The 20,254-nt window shown below is 39.7% G+C and overlaps 1 protein-coding gene across 4 annotated transcripts in view; it reads left to right on the forward strand.

Moving 5' to 3' along the window:
• The window catches only part of arhgef10la (Rho guanine nucleotide exchange factor (GEF) 10-like a), a 125,159-nt gene that overhangs the window by 6,512 nt on the left and 98,393 nt on the right, over window positions 1–20,254 (forward strand). Inside the window, exons 2-8 of one of the 4 annotated variants that reach the window (XM_067586494.1) lie at window positions 2,710–3,006; window positions 7,614–7,641; window positions 14,350–14,510; window positions 16,700–16,777; window positions 16,870–16,997; window positions 18,334–18,429; window positions 19,181–19,289. In XM_067586494.1, the coding sequence (XP_067442595.1) occupies window positions 2,715–3,006; window positions 7,614–7,641; window positions 14,350–14,510; window positions 16,700–16,777; window positions 16,870–16,997; window positions 18,334–18,429; window positions 19,181–19,289 (892 nt within the window). In that variant the 5' untranslated portion in view covers window positions 2,710–2,714. Of the gene's footprint in view, window positions 1–2,709; window positions 3,007–7,613; window positions 7,642–14,349; window positions 14,511–16,699; window positions 16,778–16,869; window positions 16,998–18,333; window positions 18,430–18,454; window positions 19,034–19,178; window positions 19,303–20,254 lie in introns of those variants that run through there. The other 3 variants (XM_067586495.1, XM_067586496.1, XM_067586497.1) reach the window with 3 other exon arrangements.

Genomic DNA, 20,254 nt, shown 5'->3' on the forward strand with positions numbered 1-20,254 from the left:
AAAATCCAACTCCAGTTTGAATAGAAGCAAACTAAAGCAGAAAAAAATAAATGAAAACATCACCAATAAATATACAAATCTAAGAATAGCTACATTTAAAACAAGACAGTGAAATGATTTGCAATTTTCAGTCAGGAAGTACACTGCAAATGTGTGACCTGCTGTGCCACGGAGCGCTCACACTTACAACATCCCTCCACTCATTACCACATTTGGTACACAGTGCATGGGAGAGTTTTCAGAGCTCTATGTAGGTCAGGGACAGGGTGTGTAGGAGTTGGTTTCATCTCTATTCTGTGATGTATCCTATTTTCCCCCCTCAAGAATAGCTTTCACACAGCACACTCCCGGGGCTCTTCATTTTTCTAAGCTTGCAGTCTGTTTGATGACTTGTCCAAATGCCTTTCGCTTAAAGAAACTTGCTCAGAATACCTGTCATTTTGATTTCTGAGGAGAGTATTTTAAGTGGAAAACTTTTGAGTTCCGGTTTTGTATTCGTATCATCAAGCTGAACTTTTATTCAAGGCGCTAGCTGCCTTTTTTGATTTGTAATAATGTGAAAATATCAATTACATCTCAAAGACATCAGGGGGGCTCTTATGCTTGCTTGATCCAATTCACTCCAGTGAGCAAATATATATACTGTGGAAGTACAGCGGCCTTACGCTGTAGGTCATAACATCCTTTCAAAGAGAATAAAATCATCCATTCTTTTAGATTGAGTCTGTTCGAATCATACCGTAGCCCGTACAGCCATGACCCAAATGACCTGTGAGCTAATGAGTACTGCAGTGACGAATGTAGAAACAATGCTTTCTGAGGCTGAACAGAAGTTTTCCCTCCACAAAAGAGTCATTGTTGATTTGACCAATGAGTGGGCCGGCTGGAGAAACTGTGTCTGTGATACAGTACAGAGGAGGTGGCTGTGTCCAAATGCTGCAGTGGTATCTTGTAGTTGTAAACAGGCAGTGCACTGACTACTAAAGAAAGTAGCACTCTTTCCTTATATAGCTTTTATTTCTAACTATAACTGATAGACTTTTTATACACATGTGCTGGTAATTCAGGATACAAAACTATCACTATCCCTGCACTTCCTGAACAGTGCTAACAAACATCATGTCCAAATGTAGCTGTCAGCAAGCAGTATTAAAAAAATAATGAGAACCATAACTGAGATCACGACAGCACTTGTATCCAGGTTAAACAATAAGCGCTGACAATGATTTTTTACAATCCACAAGCATGGTGTGTCAGGGCTGTTTTTCCCGCGCAGCAGGCCCCGTGTTCAGCCGCCTCCGCTCCATGCTGTCATTTCCCAAAGGAGCCCCGACAAACTGCCATATCAGGCCCAAGAATGTTTCAGCGCTGCGCTAATCAAAATGCAAAGCAGATGCTGGGATCGGGAGTGGCACACTCACATGTAGAAAAACACGACACAAAAAGAATCTGTCTGTCATAGAAAATCCCCCACTTTGTGAAATAATGAAACAATTACTGTGAGCAGCAGAGTAATACCTGAGGGAACGTGTGTCATGGAACATTGCTAATTTATTTATTTATTTTTTTTGAAAATATGCTAACAACAAATTTAATTTCCTTGATTACAGCTGACAATCTACATACACAGCTATTTGTTTTTGGAAGTAATATGACATGTAAAACATTATTATGTGTACTGTATGGCTGTATTGATAAATGTTAATTTGTTTTCTAATTAATTCCTTGAATGTTTAGGCTGCTGTCCTACCTGTTTTCATCGATAAGACTATATAAAATGAGCCTCGTAGATAATTGGTAATGTTAGGGCACATGTTTTCATCAGTGGGTGTGGGGATATCTTAATTAATCTGCCACTAAGCCTCCTCAGACTTTTTGATTTAGCTAACAGTTTTTCCAACCGCCATATGTCATGTTTATATAGTGCTGGGATTATATTCTGTTTGTCTCCCCGTGCGCCTGATATGTGGAGTTGTTTTATGTGTGCATAAACTCAGTTTTATTTCATTGAAGCAGTCAAACTGACTGAAAAAAGTCATTTAATTTAGGGAGCTTTTATGCGCTTCAAGAGAAATACCCTGTGTGGAAAGACCAATGAAGTCTTTTCCACAGAAGTCTGAAAATTTCAGTCTTAACTTTTCATTGTTTATTTCATCTGTACTGTTATTTAGTACAACATTGATTTTTATCACAAAGGCATTCATACGCTTCTGTTTTTGTTAAGCAGCTTTGCTGTGTTTATAAAGACCAGAGAACATTCCGATCCTCAAAAACCATTTACCTTTTTGCTTCTATCCAAGTAACTCCTATCATGCGGAGGGTGGAAGTTAAGACAACGACTTTAAGGTCTGGAAAAAAGCACGTTAAGGTTCAAGCAATAACTCTTAGGCTCATGTCAAGTGCAGCTTATCAGATGTGGGGGAAGAGACTAGTTACAACATGTTGCTATGTTTTTTTTTCTGTGCTACTGATTTGAACGATATTTTAATGGTTGTAAATCCCTGAAGAAAGAATATTAACTTCATTATTCAGTATCTCTAATATTGAGGATTGATGTTTCCATTTTATCATTCAAAGCCTTCAGTAACTTTATATCTATTTTAATTCCAAAGTCTTTTTTTCATCATAGCTGTCACTTTTTAACTTAAATGGCGGACATCTAATATAGCTTAACTATCTATTTACATTTATGTTTGCGGTGTTTTTCAGGTATCATGTCTAATGTGATGTCTCAGCAACCACCAAAGGAGGATGAAGAGGAGGAGGATGAGGAGCAAGGGGAAGAATTTGTCTTTGAAGACAGCGCAGACGAGGAGAAACTTCAGGAGGACGGTAAGGGGGTCGGCCCAGACTCTGCAAGACCTGTCCAGTTGTCGAAAAAAGAAGGCAGTGTGACATCAGACGGTGTATCACAAACAGTCACAGACAGCACACAACAACTTCCTGGATCTTTGCCTCCTGCTGGAAAAGAGGAAATTCCTACCAAGGATGTAACTTCCACTGCAGGTACGTTTGCATATTGGAGCAGTGGTTGTTCGCTGGTATAATAGAGCTCTGTGTCAGTTATTCAAAACAACCCAAAAGTGATGACGGACAGTGGAAGAAATGCTTAAAACCTTCAGTTAAAGTAACAATGTCTAGATGTAATTAGTATTTCACTTTCATACAATTTCGAGGTACTATTACTTTGCAGATTAAGATTATACATAAAAACCCACTGTATGAGTTTGTAAAATATGATGCATTTCTTAAACTACCCACTAGCATATTAAAGGCCCTGCACACCCTCACAGGTGTTTCACTTACTCCTGATGATCAGTGTAGCTCAGTGTAAAGGTGGGCAAAGCTTTGCTGTGAATTATGTGATGTCACCAATGATAATGGTAGAAATTGTCCCACCCAACTGGTGCAGTCAGTCTGGATTTCACCTCCCATTTATTTCTATGTGGAACGGGGTTCAATCTGATTGAACTTTCACATGCAAAATCTTAAGGCTCTCCACTGCCCAGCCTGTTTGAGAGAGGAGGTGGGATTGACCTCTCCTTTCAAGAATTATTGTTTATATTCTTGTTTCATAACTGCACAGTGAAATGAGGAAAACAGCAGAGTAGAAGAGATGCTGCTGGCTGGATTAAGCTCCTATGGGACTCCGGGACAAAAGTTTGTTGTTGGGCCCCTATTGACCCCCACTACACATGGTAGTACTCCAGAGCTGAGATGATTAAATGATTAATCAATTGATAGAAAATTAATTGGCAACAATTTTGCTGACTGATTGTCATTTTTTAACACAAAAATGCCCCAAATTATCTGATACCAACTTCTTAAAAGTAAATATTTTCTAGTTTTCACAGTTTTCCATGATAGTAAACTCAAAATCTTTGGGTTTTTGACAGTTGGTCAGACAAAACAAGTCATCTGAACATCTTAAATTGGTCTTCAGGGAATAATGATTAGCATTTTTCAGTATTTTCTGTTGTTTTATATACTGAAAAACAATTATTAAAGAAAATAATTTTCAGACCTATTGATAATGAAAGTAATTGTTGGAGCCTTACGGTACTCCTATGAAGTACTACCTCACTATAAACTAATACAATTAATGTGTTAAAGCTAGATTTTGAGTCCCTCTTCAAGACCACAAGATGGAGGACGCCACGTAGTTGATATTGTACTTCATTGGTGCAAATTTCTAACTTATTTTTCATTAATCAAATTATGCAAACACAAATTATATGGAATAAACCTGGGCTTTTGGGATCCCTGGGGGTCTAGGTCCCCTGGCAGTCGCCCACTTTGCCCGGTTGATAATTCAGCCTTGGCCGCAGTAAGTGCAAGGATAGAGAGAGAGGTTATTGGCAGTAAAATGTTTGATAAAACGCTGTATAATTTACAACTTTGTGGACTGCTGCTGTTTTCCCGCTACCCGTGCTAGTTCCTGCAGTTTATGTTTACAGCCCTACCAACTCTACTTCCTGTCACCTCCTGCTTTTAGCCACACCATGACAGTAGATTTTGCCAGGTGAATTTCGCAGCTTAACAGGATAACAAAGGACATGTCAATCATGCACAGCCTAGACGCATCCAGGCAGTCATGAGTGGAGGCCTAATCAGGCACAATGAATGAAAACACCTGTGTGGGAGAACTGTGGGTGGACTGCAGGGCCTTTAATTAAAATTAGCTCTACCAGCCACAGTATTAAAATAATGCTTACACACAATAGTTGGTTCTTGGACAAAAGATGTTTGCACATTGTTCTCTAACTCTGGGTTTGGTGAGGCTCATTTTTAATAATGAAAAGCTCAACATTAGTTTGAGCAAAGAATCTGGGTTTGCTCAGAGTAAAGGGCAGTGGACTGATGATAAAGGCAGTGATCCGAAACTGTGGATAATTAGAAATTGAATATAATACTGAGAATAACATTTTACATAATCTCTCTATGTGCCCAGCTGAGATCTGGTATTTTACCTTGAAACTGGACGGTATTCCATTTTGTTTGCTACCGTCCTTTTTACTGGGATCTGTGCAAAACTTTCTTTTTAGTAAGACTGAAACAGATATTTGTAAATATGGATGATGTACAAAGACAAAGAAACATAGCCTGGAAGCAGTTACTTGGAGAAAGCCTGGGAGAAGAGAAAAAAAGCAGAATAAGATGTAGATGTGTAACAGGAATTTTCTTTATTTTCTTTTTTTTCTCTACATGCCTTTGTTTATGTATTACCGGAAGTTGCATGTTATGTAAAATCCCATGTGGGATAGGCCAGATGTTTAGCATGACAGTGAAATAAAAATGTAACTAATTAAACATTAGCTTATCAGTAATACAAATCCAATATTATATTATACAATAATATATATAACTTGATACTTAAAGCCTACAATTTACTTTAAAGACATTTTATTATTTCCACCGTGGCACTGAAAGAGTCAGCCCAGTTTCATCGTAGGTTCCTTCCAACAACTCCAAAGTTGTCATGCCCAGACATTACAACCTCTTTATTTAACATGTGTAGGAGTATAAAATGAGACATTTTGGTTTAACAGGCAGCCAGACTGTGGTTTAGCTTAGCCTCTGACTGCCCGCAGCTCCCCAGACATCAGTGTTCACACTTCCTTAAACTCTGGACAAACACAGGTGGCTTGCTAGTAAGCTAATAAGACACAAAACTTAAATACAACAATTTTGTAGTTAGTGGTAAGGATATTCACCCTCTTTTGGTGGAGGCTACCAGCTGCTTTCCCCACACATTAGGCCAGCTCTGCAACAAGCTAACGTTAGCAAGTCTGGACCATTGTAGTGTCCACTGAATGGAAAGATGTGAAATAATATCAACCTTTTCCATCCAACTCAAGACAGCAAAACAGCTGACTCCGCAGAATGTAAAAAAAAGTTTTTAACTATAATGTAGTTAATGAATTTTGAATTATGATTCCTTCCACTATGTTACTATACTAAGAAAAATAATGCTAATCACATTACTGCAGCGTGTTACTCTTTAGGTCAGAGATTTAAGCCCCGTATATTCTCCCAAGCGGACACCGTCAGCTGTGGACATGGACACATAGTAGTTCTGTTTATACTACTTTCTGCAGTCCGCTTGGAGGACACATTCCACTATTTCAAAGTACTCGATTAGTTTCCAACTATTAAATTAATAGCCAATTATTTTTACTTACATTTTTTAAGAAAAAAAATATCCAAATTCTCTGGTTCCAGCTTCTCAAATGTAAACATGATATAGTGTCTATGATAGTTGATTGGTTGTTGGTTGATTGTTGGTTGGGACAAAACATTTGAGGATGTCACTTTGGGCTTTGATCAGCATTTTTCACCATTTTAGACATTTTATAGACTAAACAACTAATCGATTAATCGCGAAAATAATTGACAGATTTATAGATAATGAAATTTTGTTAGTTGCAGCAAATGTAGAAAATGAATAATTTAAGTACTGAAATTTAGTGGAGTAAAAATATAAAGTGACATAAAATGAAAATACTGGAGTCATCGACTAACCAGGATGTTGCATTAAACCACAGTTGATAAATGTACTTTCAGTTACAGACTTTTGGTTGTAGATGTCAGCACTGTCTGGCTTGACAATTTTGTTATTGTAGAGATAATTTAGGATTTCAGGGTTTCTGTCATGTAACCAGAAGCTCTACATGTACCACTATACTCTCTTACTCAATGCACAGCGTTGCCTTTGATAAGCTGGCTCTAAGATGTAAGTTTTACGTTTTTTCAGTAGTTAATGTAATCTGATCAGCTTCTCATAGCCACGCGCTGTGTGAGTTACTTCAGCCAGTTGTGTGTGGTTTTAATCTCTACTTTACAGGATTTAATTATTGCCTCAGGCACAAAGGCAGTAAGGGAGCAGAGTTAACTTTCCCTTTAATTGGATGAAGTTATGTAGATATAAGTATGATATATTTACTACCTGGCTAATGTTGCCAAACAGGCCCTGGTAATTACATACCCAGATTAAGAGGGAGATTTAGGTCTTGGAGAAGTTCTATTGGACAAAGTGAAGTGATTAGTGTTAAATTAAAAGGCTTTTTTACCAAGTCTATGTGTGGTAATCCGTTAAGTGGGCTGTGAAGATGCGTAGGGGAATTCTGGACGTTGATAATAGTGTGTAGTGGAGCTCCGTTATGTAATCGAGGGTTGAGAACAGCCGACAAAGAGAGCAGGGAATTCAGATCCTTCCCTCACCAGATGACAAGTGTTTACATGGTGGGATGCAAGGGAAATTGATCGTGGCATTTGTTTGACAGCACCTTGCTTGGGTATACATGGTTGTCAAATACAGTATAACCACTGAAAATCAGTGTAAGGAAAAACCTTACACCTGCCTAATTATCTCAGATTTAATTACGCTTGTTCAGCTCTTGTAAATATAATCTTAACACACATGTATCAGTGTAAGCAAGTTTGATTCAGTTTTAGACTTTAAATTTATTTTTTTTATTTTTTGAAAAGTTTTATCATATACAAGTAAGAGAGAATAAATAATCACAGTCTTTGAAACTGTAATTTTTTTAATATGTGTGTCCTTTGCTTTGGAATTGTTTGTCTCATGGTTGCTATTTTCCTCATTTTGACAGATGTTCCAGTTAGTGAGTCACCCAGCTGGTAAGTTGCCTCTGATTCCTATTACAGTATGGGGAAAATAACTGTAGGGCAATGGAGAAAGTTAACTCAACACCACATCATATCAGTGTTATGTCATTATGTCTGAGATAACATCAAGCTTACACTCCATCCAAACACACCACAGTGGCTTTGAGATACTGTAATGTTATGCTGCATCTATTTGTACAACATTTAGATGCCAGATGGCATGTCACACCCATAGTGACAAGTGGGAATGTCAAGAATAAAGTGATGTTGATGATACAATCCAAGAGGGAAATCACAGGATTGCCTAATCCATGATGATGCATACAGTATAATATGATGAGTCTTGTTTATACTCCATCACAGTGTTGAGATGAATTTCATTTAAAACAGTCACTTCACCCAATCATAAAAAACACATTTTCTTATGTAACCCTAGTGGTATGTAGTCATGCAAATAGTGTTGCCTTGAATGGAAAATCATTTGTGATGCACAAAGCACTGAAAAATGACAAAAACTCAACAGGAATCTCACCTCACAGAAACAACAAACCTTTTTTTGTACAGTGCCAGTGATCAGGAAAGCCACTCTGATCAAGCAGGACCCCTCTCACCCTCTCCACCAGTCCTTCCAGTTGCTGCCATCAGGTCAATGCTAGAACGTCCCACTGGCCAGGAAAAACATCTTCAAAAAATCATTTATTCCGTCCGTGATCATCACCCTGAAAAAACTAAAATAGGCACCGTACTCTGTCCTGTTTAATATCGTCCTTGTCAGTGTACAGTTTTAACTGTATGTGTGTGTTTTTGAATGTGTTTTAAATGTGTATTTTGAGCCTTGTTAGAGGAAAATTTCTGTTACTTTGTGACAGACAATAATGTTATCTTATTCTATCTTTTCGCAGACATTGAATTGTCATTGCAGGAAGAAGACAGGTGTAATAATAACATTAACGGCTTAGTTCCATTACTGTAGGGATTATAAAGGAAAGAACAATTGGAAGTGTGTAATAATATTTATTGAGATTAGCAACACAGAAAGATTTTTGGTGATTAGACTCCGCTGATGTGAAGCATCTTCACTGAGCGCCATATGAAGAGAAGTGATATGACAGGATCCCCCTAATCTCTATAAACAGACATCTGTATATGAATGCAGAATCTGTAGGCAACGGGACAAGATTTTGTTTTCGTTCTGGTTTCCTTTTGCAGTTCATTTGTAGTTCAAGTAGTATTGACCAATCACGTTTGAGTGGTTGCATGCAGTTAAACAGTCTGTGTGAAGGGCAAAAAAGGCAGAACTCATTGGTCGAAATGCAATCTCAGAACCCATCAGCTATTATCTGATGACGATTTAGCTTTTTATTAGCTTCTGCATTCATATGCATATATCTGTTTATAGAGATTAGCTGAAATGTTGTCTGGGCTGACTAAAGTTGCTAATGGGACTGTAAACAACAATCGGCACACGGAAGAGGAAGTCTTGGCCCGGATGTCCATTATCCGGATATCCATTGGCTACATTGGAACCCCTGAAATATTGGCTGTTGGTCCCCAAGAGGCTAAATGGTTGTTAGGGAGACAGCCGATGGGTTCCAAGTTTTGGATATCCCCAGAGTTTAGACACTGGTAGCGATGGAGTGGAGCCACCAGGTGGTTGATGGAAACTTTCAGTTGAGTCTATCTGGATGGGGAGGACGCGTCTTGTACAATAGTAGGTCTGAAAGACAGAATGACAGAACTGCAGTGATATTTAATGAGCAGCAGCGACTGATTGGTTTGATCATTGGTCAGGTATAGTGATGTTAGAATTGTGAATGAAGGGATTTTGACAGCATGGGAAAGCCAAAGTGATGGAAAAAAATAGAACAGGAGGAAATAGTGACATTCACCCATAGATGAATAAAGGCAGGATGTGAGGGAATAGATCTTCCTCGTTGAACTTTCTCCAAAACTTCATGACAACTAAATAAAATACAGTCATAGTTAAAATTAGGAATTACATCTGTATTGTTCTGGGGTGAAATGTCAAAATGTCTGTCTTGCAAAAGGCCTACGGCACAAATTTCTACAGGCAAATAGTTCAAATGTAAACTAATGACAGTAAATTGTGTGTGGGTTATCAACTGGGAAAATTGGGAAAGGCACCTGCATTATTTTGGGGGACGTGACACAAGTTTAAAGCCCCTGCACATTTATAGAACATCCACACAGGTGACTATAATTATTTTGTCTAAGCGGACCTCTTCTCAGGACTGTGCTGTTGTGTACAGACTGTGCTTGACTGACAACTTCTTCATTCACCTGTTAGCTATGGTGCATATGTTAGAGGGACAGAAACTACACTGTTATCATTCTTATTGGAGTGGAGTCCAGTGACCTCACATAACTCCCAGCACATTCAGGTCATGGAAAACACCTGTGTGAGTGTGCAGGAAGTTTTTAAGAGGTGGATATCTCAAAAATATTGCCACACAAAACTAAATTTGCATCGTTCAGTAACAGGAATAAGACTTTGCTTTACTATGTAGGAGCTAGAAACTTCCAAGGAAGGGATGTGATGTAAACTTAAGTCTCAATATACTGTATATTTTTGGCTGAGTATGTATTTGAGTGAAATGACCCCGAACGTGGTGCAGTCTGACAGCATCATTCACACAATCAAGAGGACAGTTTGCTTGAAGGCCTCAGCTCTGTAAGTGATAGTTTATTGATTCCTCTTGGGCTTCTCTTTTTGCCCGCCACCCTCCATAGGGAGGTCATCAGTCAAAGTCATCTACAGAACAGCAGCCCCAAAGCTGAGAGGAAGTTGGAGCTTTTCTCGTGGATACTTCAGCTCCCCTAACAGTGAGCTTGAACCCGGGGCCTCCATTTAAATGACTCAAACAATCAGAATCTCAGCAGTGTCACTACAAAACAAAATGAAATAAAAAGTGAAATATAGTTTCTAGCTGTAAATCGCACACCGCTTTCATACAGGAGGTGTGCATTTAGCATCTGTTTGAATTGCTTCAGATAGTCTTTAGACAGTGGTAGTCATATGAAAACAGTTCAGAGACTGTCACACAAAAAATATAATATACTGTGTTTTACATAGCCATGTCCATTTAAGGCAGTCCAGTGGCCAGCATGATGTAGCCATGCAGGGCCCCTGACTTTGCTCAGGGCCCCCCACCTGGGCTACTAGGAAGTGTGCTGAGAAACCTCTACTGATAGTGGACTTTAGGGTTTGGATTCCTGTGGGCTTTCCTGTGCTGGAAAGAGGGCCTGTATTTGTGCACAGGTGTGAGTGCGTGTGTGTGTGTGTGTGTGTGTGTATATACGTTTCTGCTGCGTGCACATGTGAGCATTTGTGCGTGAATTACTGCATATGTGTGTGCTTATGTGCACGCGTGTGTGTTTGTGTTGAGCGCGACAGAGTCACAGCGAGGTCTTGGCAATTTCTCATGCAGAGAGATTTCTGCTGAGTGCACATTTCCACTTTGGTTTAGTCAATAGTCTGCCTTTTAAAGCAGAGCTATCAATAGCACTTTCCACGATCAAGGTGTTAAGACTGTCAGCACATCCACCAGATCTGTCAGCAGTTTTAGAATAATGCTAAAATTACTTTGAAATTGTTATTGTAGAAATATGGGTTTTTCTTAGCACTGCAATGACAGCACATCAGCTCGTTACAGCTATTAGGCTCAAGGCAGCATTTCTCTCCTGTGAGTTTTATGTGCGTTCCAGTGTTTGATGCCAACATTTACTTCTGACTTCACTTTTTATCCGTTGACAGATAGTTTTCATTAAACGCGTTGAACAGAAGCTCAGCAATGAAAAGATCCGCACAAAAGATACCATGACAACGTGGCATGTATGCGTCTGTTTTATACACACAGAGCTCTGAAGAGAGTATAACTTCAACTTAAGCTGTTTTCTTTTTGTCTTCGTCAAAGTTACTTTTTTATTTGACTTCACCTTTTCACCCCTTTGCTGCCTTGCAGGACTTTATACTTTTGCCCTTCTGAAAAAAAAAAAATCATCTAATGTTGCTTACAGAACACATTTATTTTTCAGAGCCACTTTTTTTTAAGACCCCTCACCTTGTTGTACTCGCCTCGGTTGGATGTGCTCTGAAAGCAAAAAGAGAAGGTTGATACTGTACGTAAAAGTATTGAACACAAACTTGTATACGAATATAATGATAAGCCATGAACCAAATACTTTGAGTGCTATCTAATTGGATTCCTGTGTGGAACAACTTTGGACACCGGGTGCATCGTGGGAATGGTTCAACGTAAGGAGTTGGCAATTGTTTATGGAGGAGATTTATGACCTGAGGACAAACACAGCTCCATCAGTATGGTCAGCACAATGCTTGTGCAGTTAGAGAGAACAGCTATACCCAGGAGAGACCAGGGGGCAAAACAGGTAGAGCTATGGCAGGCTGCTCTGGCACAGTACTGTAGCTGAAGGGAATAGAAACAGATGGAAGTGTGAGATTTGCATTCAAGCAGCTTCTACTTTAGCCCGCGCTCTGCCCCAGGCTATGTCATTTGCATTGAAAAATGATTCCTGCTTCTCTCCTTGAGCTATATGACTCACCAGGGCTTATAGGCACAGATAAGTTGTGAAGGGGTGCACAAAGATATGTCTGGATCGATAGCTACACTGCTCAAATCACTCACACCTGACACCAATGCATACAGTCAGGCAGACAAGCCCTACATCGCTACTGTTCTGCCTCCATACTTTTACCACACTGGCAATTTTAATGACAAGAGATCATTTAATTGTAAGAAATGTGTCAACAAATTGTTCTTTATTTTGTTTTAATGTGGGTTGAGATCATTTTTGTTCTTTAGATTTAGATGAATGATCCAACATCATAGAGAATGTGAGTAATACTTCGAAGTCTTTTGCAATTTGACACCACTGTAAAACAAAAAGGCTATCAGTAGCTTCTAATATGATATGTTGGCAGTGCATTACATCTACTTCCAGATATGTGGTGGGATTTATTGCATAACAGAGAGAGCATGGCACAAACACAACCAGAAGTAGGTTATATTAAGTAGTAAGTAGTGTTATATTTGCATGTATTGACATATAACACTTGAATACTGTGTACTTGATTTTAGACCAGATTGGAGTACCAGTTTATTGGGGTTTGCTGAAATAGCTAAGGAATGTCTAAGTCAATAAAGAAAGAGTTTTTGGTGATTGATAAAATCTAATTTATTCACATGTCTTACCTTTCAATATTCCGTGTTGGGTAACACAGATGCTACAAACTACCCACTGTTATTTTTTTATCCTTGTCTGCTCTGTGCATGCTTTTCTTTCTTCCTTCTTCATAATACCTGCTTTACCTTGTGCAGTGCCCCACAAGGAAAGTTAATGGTTTGCAAGAGCGTTGAATACAGATAGCGTAATTCCTTTGCTACTTCAGTGTGTGGTTAGAGTCTGCGAGGCTGCCTCCCCAACGGTTCCAAATTATGGCATTTTGTGCACATTATTTTCTTGGCATGTCTTGTTTGTCTGCGAGATGCCCATCACTCTGAGTGGCTGCCGCCGCCGCTGGCATTGCAAACGTTGCTGAGGTGTTTAAGCGGTGGGACAGATTTAATTAGTGTAGATGGGACTCTCCTACACGCTGGATCCTGTCATATTATCAGTCATGTGGGGGAAGACAATCCCTCACTCGCAGCATCAACACAGAACATGTGATCGCTGTGTCAACAACATTTTCCCCTGTGATGTCATAGTGTGTTTTTAATAGCTGGTTCAGGGCAAGTTTTTTGTTCAAAATACCAGCTGTGATTCCAGTAAGCCGCAGGCATGACAGATAATTTGAAAGTGCTCAGGGGCAAGTTAAGTAACTCAAGCAACAAGCAGTAGGTGTGATTCTACTTTTTTTTTCATATGTGACCTTACAAAAGTTATTCTGAATAAACAGATCAGCACAAGTTATCCTACACGCAGCTTAAGTTGTCACTTTTAACGCAACTTAGTGGGAAACAATAGCAGAGCTTTGTCATAAATACTAATATAAAAGAATCCATACACTGTAATATTTAACAGTTTTTACTGTTTCAGTGAAGGTCCTGAGTAAGTGGAAAAGTTTCATGACCAAAGGGCCTTGAAAGCTTACTTAGAAAGAATAATTGAACCACTCAGGGTCCACATATCTTCACAAAGGCTGAACAACCCTCTAAATTTGTTCCTTTCTCTAAATCCTTGAGAAATGGTCTATTAGTTTCTCATTCAAGAAACTGCAGTACATAATGAGAAAATAGCCAAAATGTAAAAAAAATGGGCTATATGACAATGTTGAATGTTGAGTGGTGGACCCACGCTTGAATACGGGTGTGTTCTGTGGCCCATGCTCTAACGCTCCACCAAGTTTTATTGAAATCTGTCAACTGGTATTTGATATATCTCTGTTTACTATCAAATAAATACACCAACAAAAGGGACGGAAAAACACAGCATCCTTGGTAGCGATAATCACTGGTGTTCCTTGAAACATGAAGTCCAAAACATAATAATTTGACAGCAGCAGTATGTGTTCTGTCAGACTTTAGGGAATGTGCATTTGCATGCTTGGATAGCAAAGAACTATTTCGACCCCCACCTCAAGCCACTGTGCCTCCCCTTCCTCTCACTGAAATTAACTTGTAATGAGGCACACAGCACTCAGTGTTAGTTTAACTGTGCTAATGTTTGGGTACCTTCCAGGGCCTCAGCAGCAGCCGAGCCCAGTACCTCAGCTCCGTGTGTGGGAGAGGAGCTTCCGAGGCTTCCTGTGGCGCCATCAGCTGTGGAGGCTCGGGCTGATTCAGGAGACTACAGCAAGGAAACCATCAAGGAAAGCTGCGGCTCGAGGGACATCTCTGAAGGTACAGAACTAAATTACATTGACAGGGAAGTGATGCACCTTATATTGTAGATCAAGGGTTCAATTTCAGACCAAAAAGATTAAACCTAAGCTTGCCTTGGGATTCAGGCTCATTCCACCTATGTATTATAGTGTTCACATCACGGACAGATCAGATAGAAAACCAATTGGGCTACCAGAGTTGCGTAAACAGCACCGTGGACACCACTATAATGACAATGGCAATATAAATTGTGTACTAGTATTTTGTTAGTACTACACATTGCATTTCTTGACCTTGATCAAAGGTGGCAAGAACACCATATTACATACCTACGGTCATCTTACGGTTCATTGATTTCTAAGGAGAAAGAAGCCAGATACACACGTATGTATAGTCTCACGCATGTGCACAAACACACACATGCATGCAGTCCATTTGAACACATACCAGCACAATACACACTCGCTCACGCACACGTTTTTTCTGCCATGATTTGATTTCTACACAGACATGACATGAATCCAATTAATTCAGGATGAGGATCAATAGAGAACCATTTCCATGAAGGAAAATTGCTTTTGGATTTTGACTCAGTCAGCAGTGCTGCTGTTATTTGAAGGTGGCTCAGAAATGAGAGATGTAAAGGAGCCCTGCAATGCTGCATGACATTTTTTATGCCCCACTCTTCTGATGTATTTTCACACACAGGCCCCTGCTGTCATTTTGAACGTGTACAGTTTATTTAAACCGAGTGAATAATAAAATTGTATTAAAGCTCTCTTCCGTATATCTGAAATTACAATAGAGAAAGTGGGAAAAGCAAGCTAACGCCAGACAAAATAAATGACTACTTCTGTACTGATCTTAATGAGAAATCTATTACTGTGCTACATTTGTATTTTTACATTTGATACTTTATACATTTAGTTGTCGAAAACCAGACACAAGGAAACATTTTGTGTGCGTTTTAACCTGCTTTGAGGGCAGACTTGTTTATTGTAGTTTGACCAAATGAACTTTATATGGATCATTATGAATAATGGAGTATTTCCTGTTTGTCAAAGCAACACTCCTCAGTTGTGGTCATGGAAAATTGTGATGTAATTATCTGACAGTGTTTCGAAAGGCTTTACTGTGTTTTATAAATTTGTAACAATTAAGACTTACTCATTACCACTGTGTATTTTTCTGTTTCCTCCAGTGACATTGTGACCTATGAATGTGTTTGTTGGACTGTCATTGTGACTCTGTAGAGAAAAAAGTTAAATAAAAGTAAGAAAACACAGGGAATAACTTCTGGTTTACCATGTTTGAAAATAAAAAGCCATTTTCCCAAGAGGCCCAGTCACTTTGCAGATATGCTGATAGTCAGGCTGATAGCTCAAATCCAGTCGTTTTCTTCTCTATTCTGAGTCTTTTCTGAATGCACAAGCGTAGGAAAGTGAGTGAGATATAAAAAAAAAAAAACATTTGTGTAATCCTCTTTTGTAGAAAAAAAAAACAAACAAAAAAACATTTGCTCTTTGTTCATCTCCTGGATTGTGTCCAAGGTTATTTCGAATTTTAGACTGAACTCTGCTGAATAATCCATGACTGAATACACATCTCCAATCAGATTAATTGAAAACAGTGATTGTTGCTGTTCAAGGCTTAGGAGAAAGTGTTGCAGACAAATCGCAGTTTAAAACCAAATCAATAAAGCTCACTGAGCTAAATTAGGCTGAAACACTCTCAAAGCAGTTAATGACAAATCCTGCCGAGCGTGGAGATAGAATGGGTCAATAGCTCAAACAAGCTGGATACAATCCTGTTGCGTCACATGGACAAAGCCATTATGGCAACATGTATAAGAGATGTGCCAGATCTCCCCGAGGAACAAGACCTTTAAATGCAAATGATATAATAAGTATGTAAATATTCAAAAGCTGTGTAAATTCCTAACCAGAGGCGAGAAGATCCAGTGTCTTTTATCTTGCCAGGCAATGTAGTTCGGAGCTGTGTGTGCATGTCTGTGAACGTGTTTTGTTTTTTTTGGGGGGAAGAAATGTAAAAGAATCATGCAACAACAGGAGGTGCAACTATCAAACAGAAAGGGAGATAAAAAAAAAAAAAGATAGAAGATAGGCACCGCTCTTTTTCCATTTAAAACAATGTTTGTTTACTTTGATGCTGCTGGTTTTCTCTGCTTTCATTATGTGCGGCTGAAGCTGAGCCACAGACGGCGGAGGCTTTAGAGGTGATCTATGATGACGTTCCAAGTGAAGACCCCCTCTCTCCCGATGAAGGTTAGTATCAGGGACACAAACGTGTTTGTTTAGGATGAATTTATCCATTTATAATCTTGGTCTGACGTGTAATATTTATGTGCGTTTGACAGATATGATCTATGAAGATGTTCAGAGAGACAGTGGTCCTCAGGATGCAGACAACGGGTGGAGCTCCAGTGAGTTTGAGAGCTATGACGAGCACTCTGATAACGAGAGCAAACTACCGACACGGAGCAAGGTAGTGTTGGTGTGTGTGTGTGTGTGTGTGTGGATGCATGTTTCATATGTGTATTTATCTCACACAGATCATCCTCTGTGTTTATTTTAAATGGCATCATGACCAGTCAGGTTGTTTTGGTTGGTTTCTTTCCAGCACTTAAAAAAAAAATAATCAAGGAGAATATTTCATCTCCTGCTCCTCTACCGTAGTTGGCTTTATTAATTTATAGAACTGGAAGGAAACTATAAAGAACATGAAAAATACATAGCAGGCTGTCCAGGGTTTATACTTTGGTTGTGGGGATGAAAATAAACAAGAAGCATCTCTGTTTGAAAAGCCTCAGATCTCCTCGCCTCCTCTTTGCCAGCGATGCTGTTCATCAGTGTTGTGCAGCATGGCTTACAGGGTGTCAGTCTTCCACATGATGGCACTGTGTGCACATTCACATCGGGCTGCATTTCCCTTTAATGCTTCACCAGCCTTTAACGTGCATGCACGGTTGCAGTTGAAGTCATGCTAATATAAAAGTATTTTGCTGAGTTGAATCTTTATCAACGTATAGATTTATACCTAGCTTTACATATTTTTACATATTGAAGGTGTTTGTGGAGAATATCACCCCATTGTAATCCAAGAAAATCCCAAATTAAATCCATGCTTTCAGAAAGGGAGGGAGACCAAAGAGTGAAAGAAAAAAAAAAAAAAAAAATTTGACGTATTGGGACAGAAAATGAGTTGCTCAGGTAATTACAGGAAGGTGTGGTGTGAAAAATCCTCCCGCAGTTCTCTCGCCATGCCTGTCCCAGGCCACTGAACAAAAGGAAGAATTTAGCCTCACTGGTTGAACAATTAATGAAGAAACCTCGACTGTTAGGCCCCGGCAACACTTTTCGGCTTGAACAGCCCTCTTCAAAAACACATTGCTTTTAATTAGTCTCGCCCGATTAATTTTTCACCAAGTGTACCTGAATTTCTCCTCTCGTTCAGTTCACTGCTTAATTTGAGCAGCCTGGGAAAGCTGCGACAGAGTTTGCTTCTATAATATTTGCCTTAAACCGCCTGCACTCCTCCCCCCCCCCCCCACATCCTTCTCTACAAATCAGCGGCCATTAGCTTTATATAGCATAACTCCTCTGACCAAAGCATTGCTCCGAGCTTTCACTCTCTGTGCTTGTGATTAACTCCCGATGTTGCGTAGCTTTTTTTTTTTTTCTTTTTTTGCCTTGATCACTTTCCCTCCATTTCCTTTTTCTATTTCCTCTCCCCCCTACTTTTTCTTCCTCCCTTCGCCTCTTGTGGCTAAACGCACAACCTGCGCCCAATGACCCACCCTCCCCCTGTCCAACACCTGTAGCTCTCTCCTGAAGTGCGTCGGCTGAGGGAACGATGTGCCAGGACCAAACGTGAATTGGCCATGAGGCTGGCTGGCAAGCACAACTATGACATCAAGGTATCTCACCGGCAGCAAGAGAACACAGCTATATCACTTTTTTTTTTTTTTTTTTTCCTTTGCAGAGCTCAAATCACTCTGCTAGATGTTTGCCAATAGGATTGATGATCACCCAGAGCTGATATATGCTGTGTTGTATGCACAGCTGACTCAAAGGCTTAACTGACTATCTGCACCATCCTTTCCAGCTTTCCTTTGGACTGTGACTTTCCTTTGAGACTCTCTGTCGGTCTCTCTCTCTTTCCCTGTCTTATTTAATATCAAGACACATTTATGGGACACATTAATTATTAAATGATATTCTGCGCATTTAGTTACATAAACACCAGTGCAACTTACCCCCCAAATAATGACCTACTTTCCTGAAGTATCATCATTTAAAAATACTACCAACCTTGTGTGTATTCTTGGTCTGTGGAGTCTGGTTGCAGAGCCTGTGTGATGCTCTGAGTGGAGTTTGTGGTCAGCTGAATTCTCCCACACTAAGCAACGCAGGCTCTGTTACTCTGATGTGGAGCTCACTCCGTTACCATAATCTCTCCATGATATGCTCATAGACTTTCTGATTAGAGGCTCTACAACGACCCACAGGGAGTCGCAGATGGTGAGAGATTCGTGATGAGCCCACTGAGCGCCACTTCTTTCCATCTCTCTCTAGAGGAGCACTATAGGTTATCAAGTCTCCACAGCATGGCACTCTCCTCGTGCTCTCACGCTCCTTCTTCGGTGTCTGTCTACTTCTCCCAACCAGGTTCAGCAGCTCATGAAGGCGGCGAGGAGCGGAACGAAGGATGGGCTTGAAAAGACCAAAATAGCCGTCATGCGGAAAGTTTCCTTCCTTCACAGAAAAGATCCACTGGGTAATGCAGAGAAGTATGAAAACTTGTAAATGTTGGTCAGCTGGCTTTTTTTTTTTTTTGGATGAAAGTTATATTATTTTAGGAATGGCTATTGGTTGGAATGGCTAAGTTTGTGTTTTGTAACTCCTTACAGTTGACTCTTTGGCAGTTGCTTATGTGTAAAGCTTGCCAAGCCAAAGTTGTGTTTGAGGCAGATAGAGTTGAAAGTCTTACTTTTTCTTTATACAAATCCCTTCAGGGAGAAATGAAAGCACTGTGAAAAAGAAAGATCTCACTGATTATAACCATAATAAATAAAACAGACAGGCTTTCTCAGTTTTTAAGACAGACAATGTGGTCGAATAAAGTTTTTGATGTGTGAAAAAGAGACGGATAGAGCAACTCACATGGCACAATATATAGGTTGTGTTATAGGAAGCGTGGCCTGACAATAGAGGGAGATTAGCATCCATTAATGGAGTATTGAACAGCTCCCTAAACCATAGATACCAGACCCACGCCTGAAACAAATCTCCGAGCCATCACAAAGAGGTAAAGAGGCCAGTGCTGCTATTTTTAGGTGTTGATCGAGGGGAATCTGCACGGCATTATATTTCTTTTCCACCAATCCTCTGTTATCGTTCCAAAGTCTTTAATTGGAACGGTGAAAGCTTCTGGTATCTATGTCTTTATGGTTAAGGGTGAAGTGGGGATTTTTTTTTTTTTTTGAATGTCGAATGTCTTTGTGCCAATGCAGAGAAGAGAGTGTGTCGGATCGTGTTTTGCAGATGCACTTCTGTGTGCCTCCTTTACTCCTACAGAGATACAGTAATGTTTTGAAAGTTTTTTTTTTCTTTTATTTCCCTAAGGCCTCTCTGCCTCTCTCTCTCTCTCTCTCTCTCTCTCTCTCTTTCTCTCTCTCTTTCTCCTTTCTCTGTTTCTGTCTCTTATTCAGAGAGTACAGAAGTCTCTTCATATTTTAGAGG

Source organism: Thunnus thynnus, chromosome 4, assembly GCF_963924715.1.
Source record: "Thunnus thynnus chromosome 4, fThuThy2.1, whole genome shotgun sequence".
Lineage (NCBI taxonomy): Eukaryota > Metazoa > Chordata > Actinopteri > Scombriformes > Scombridae > Thunnus > Thunnus thynnus.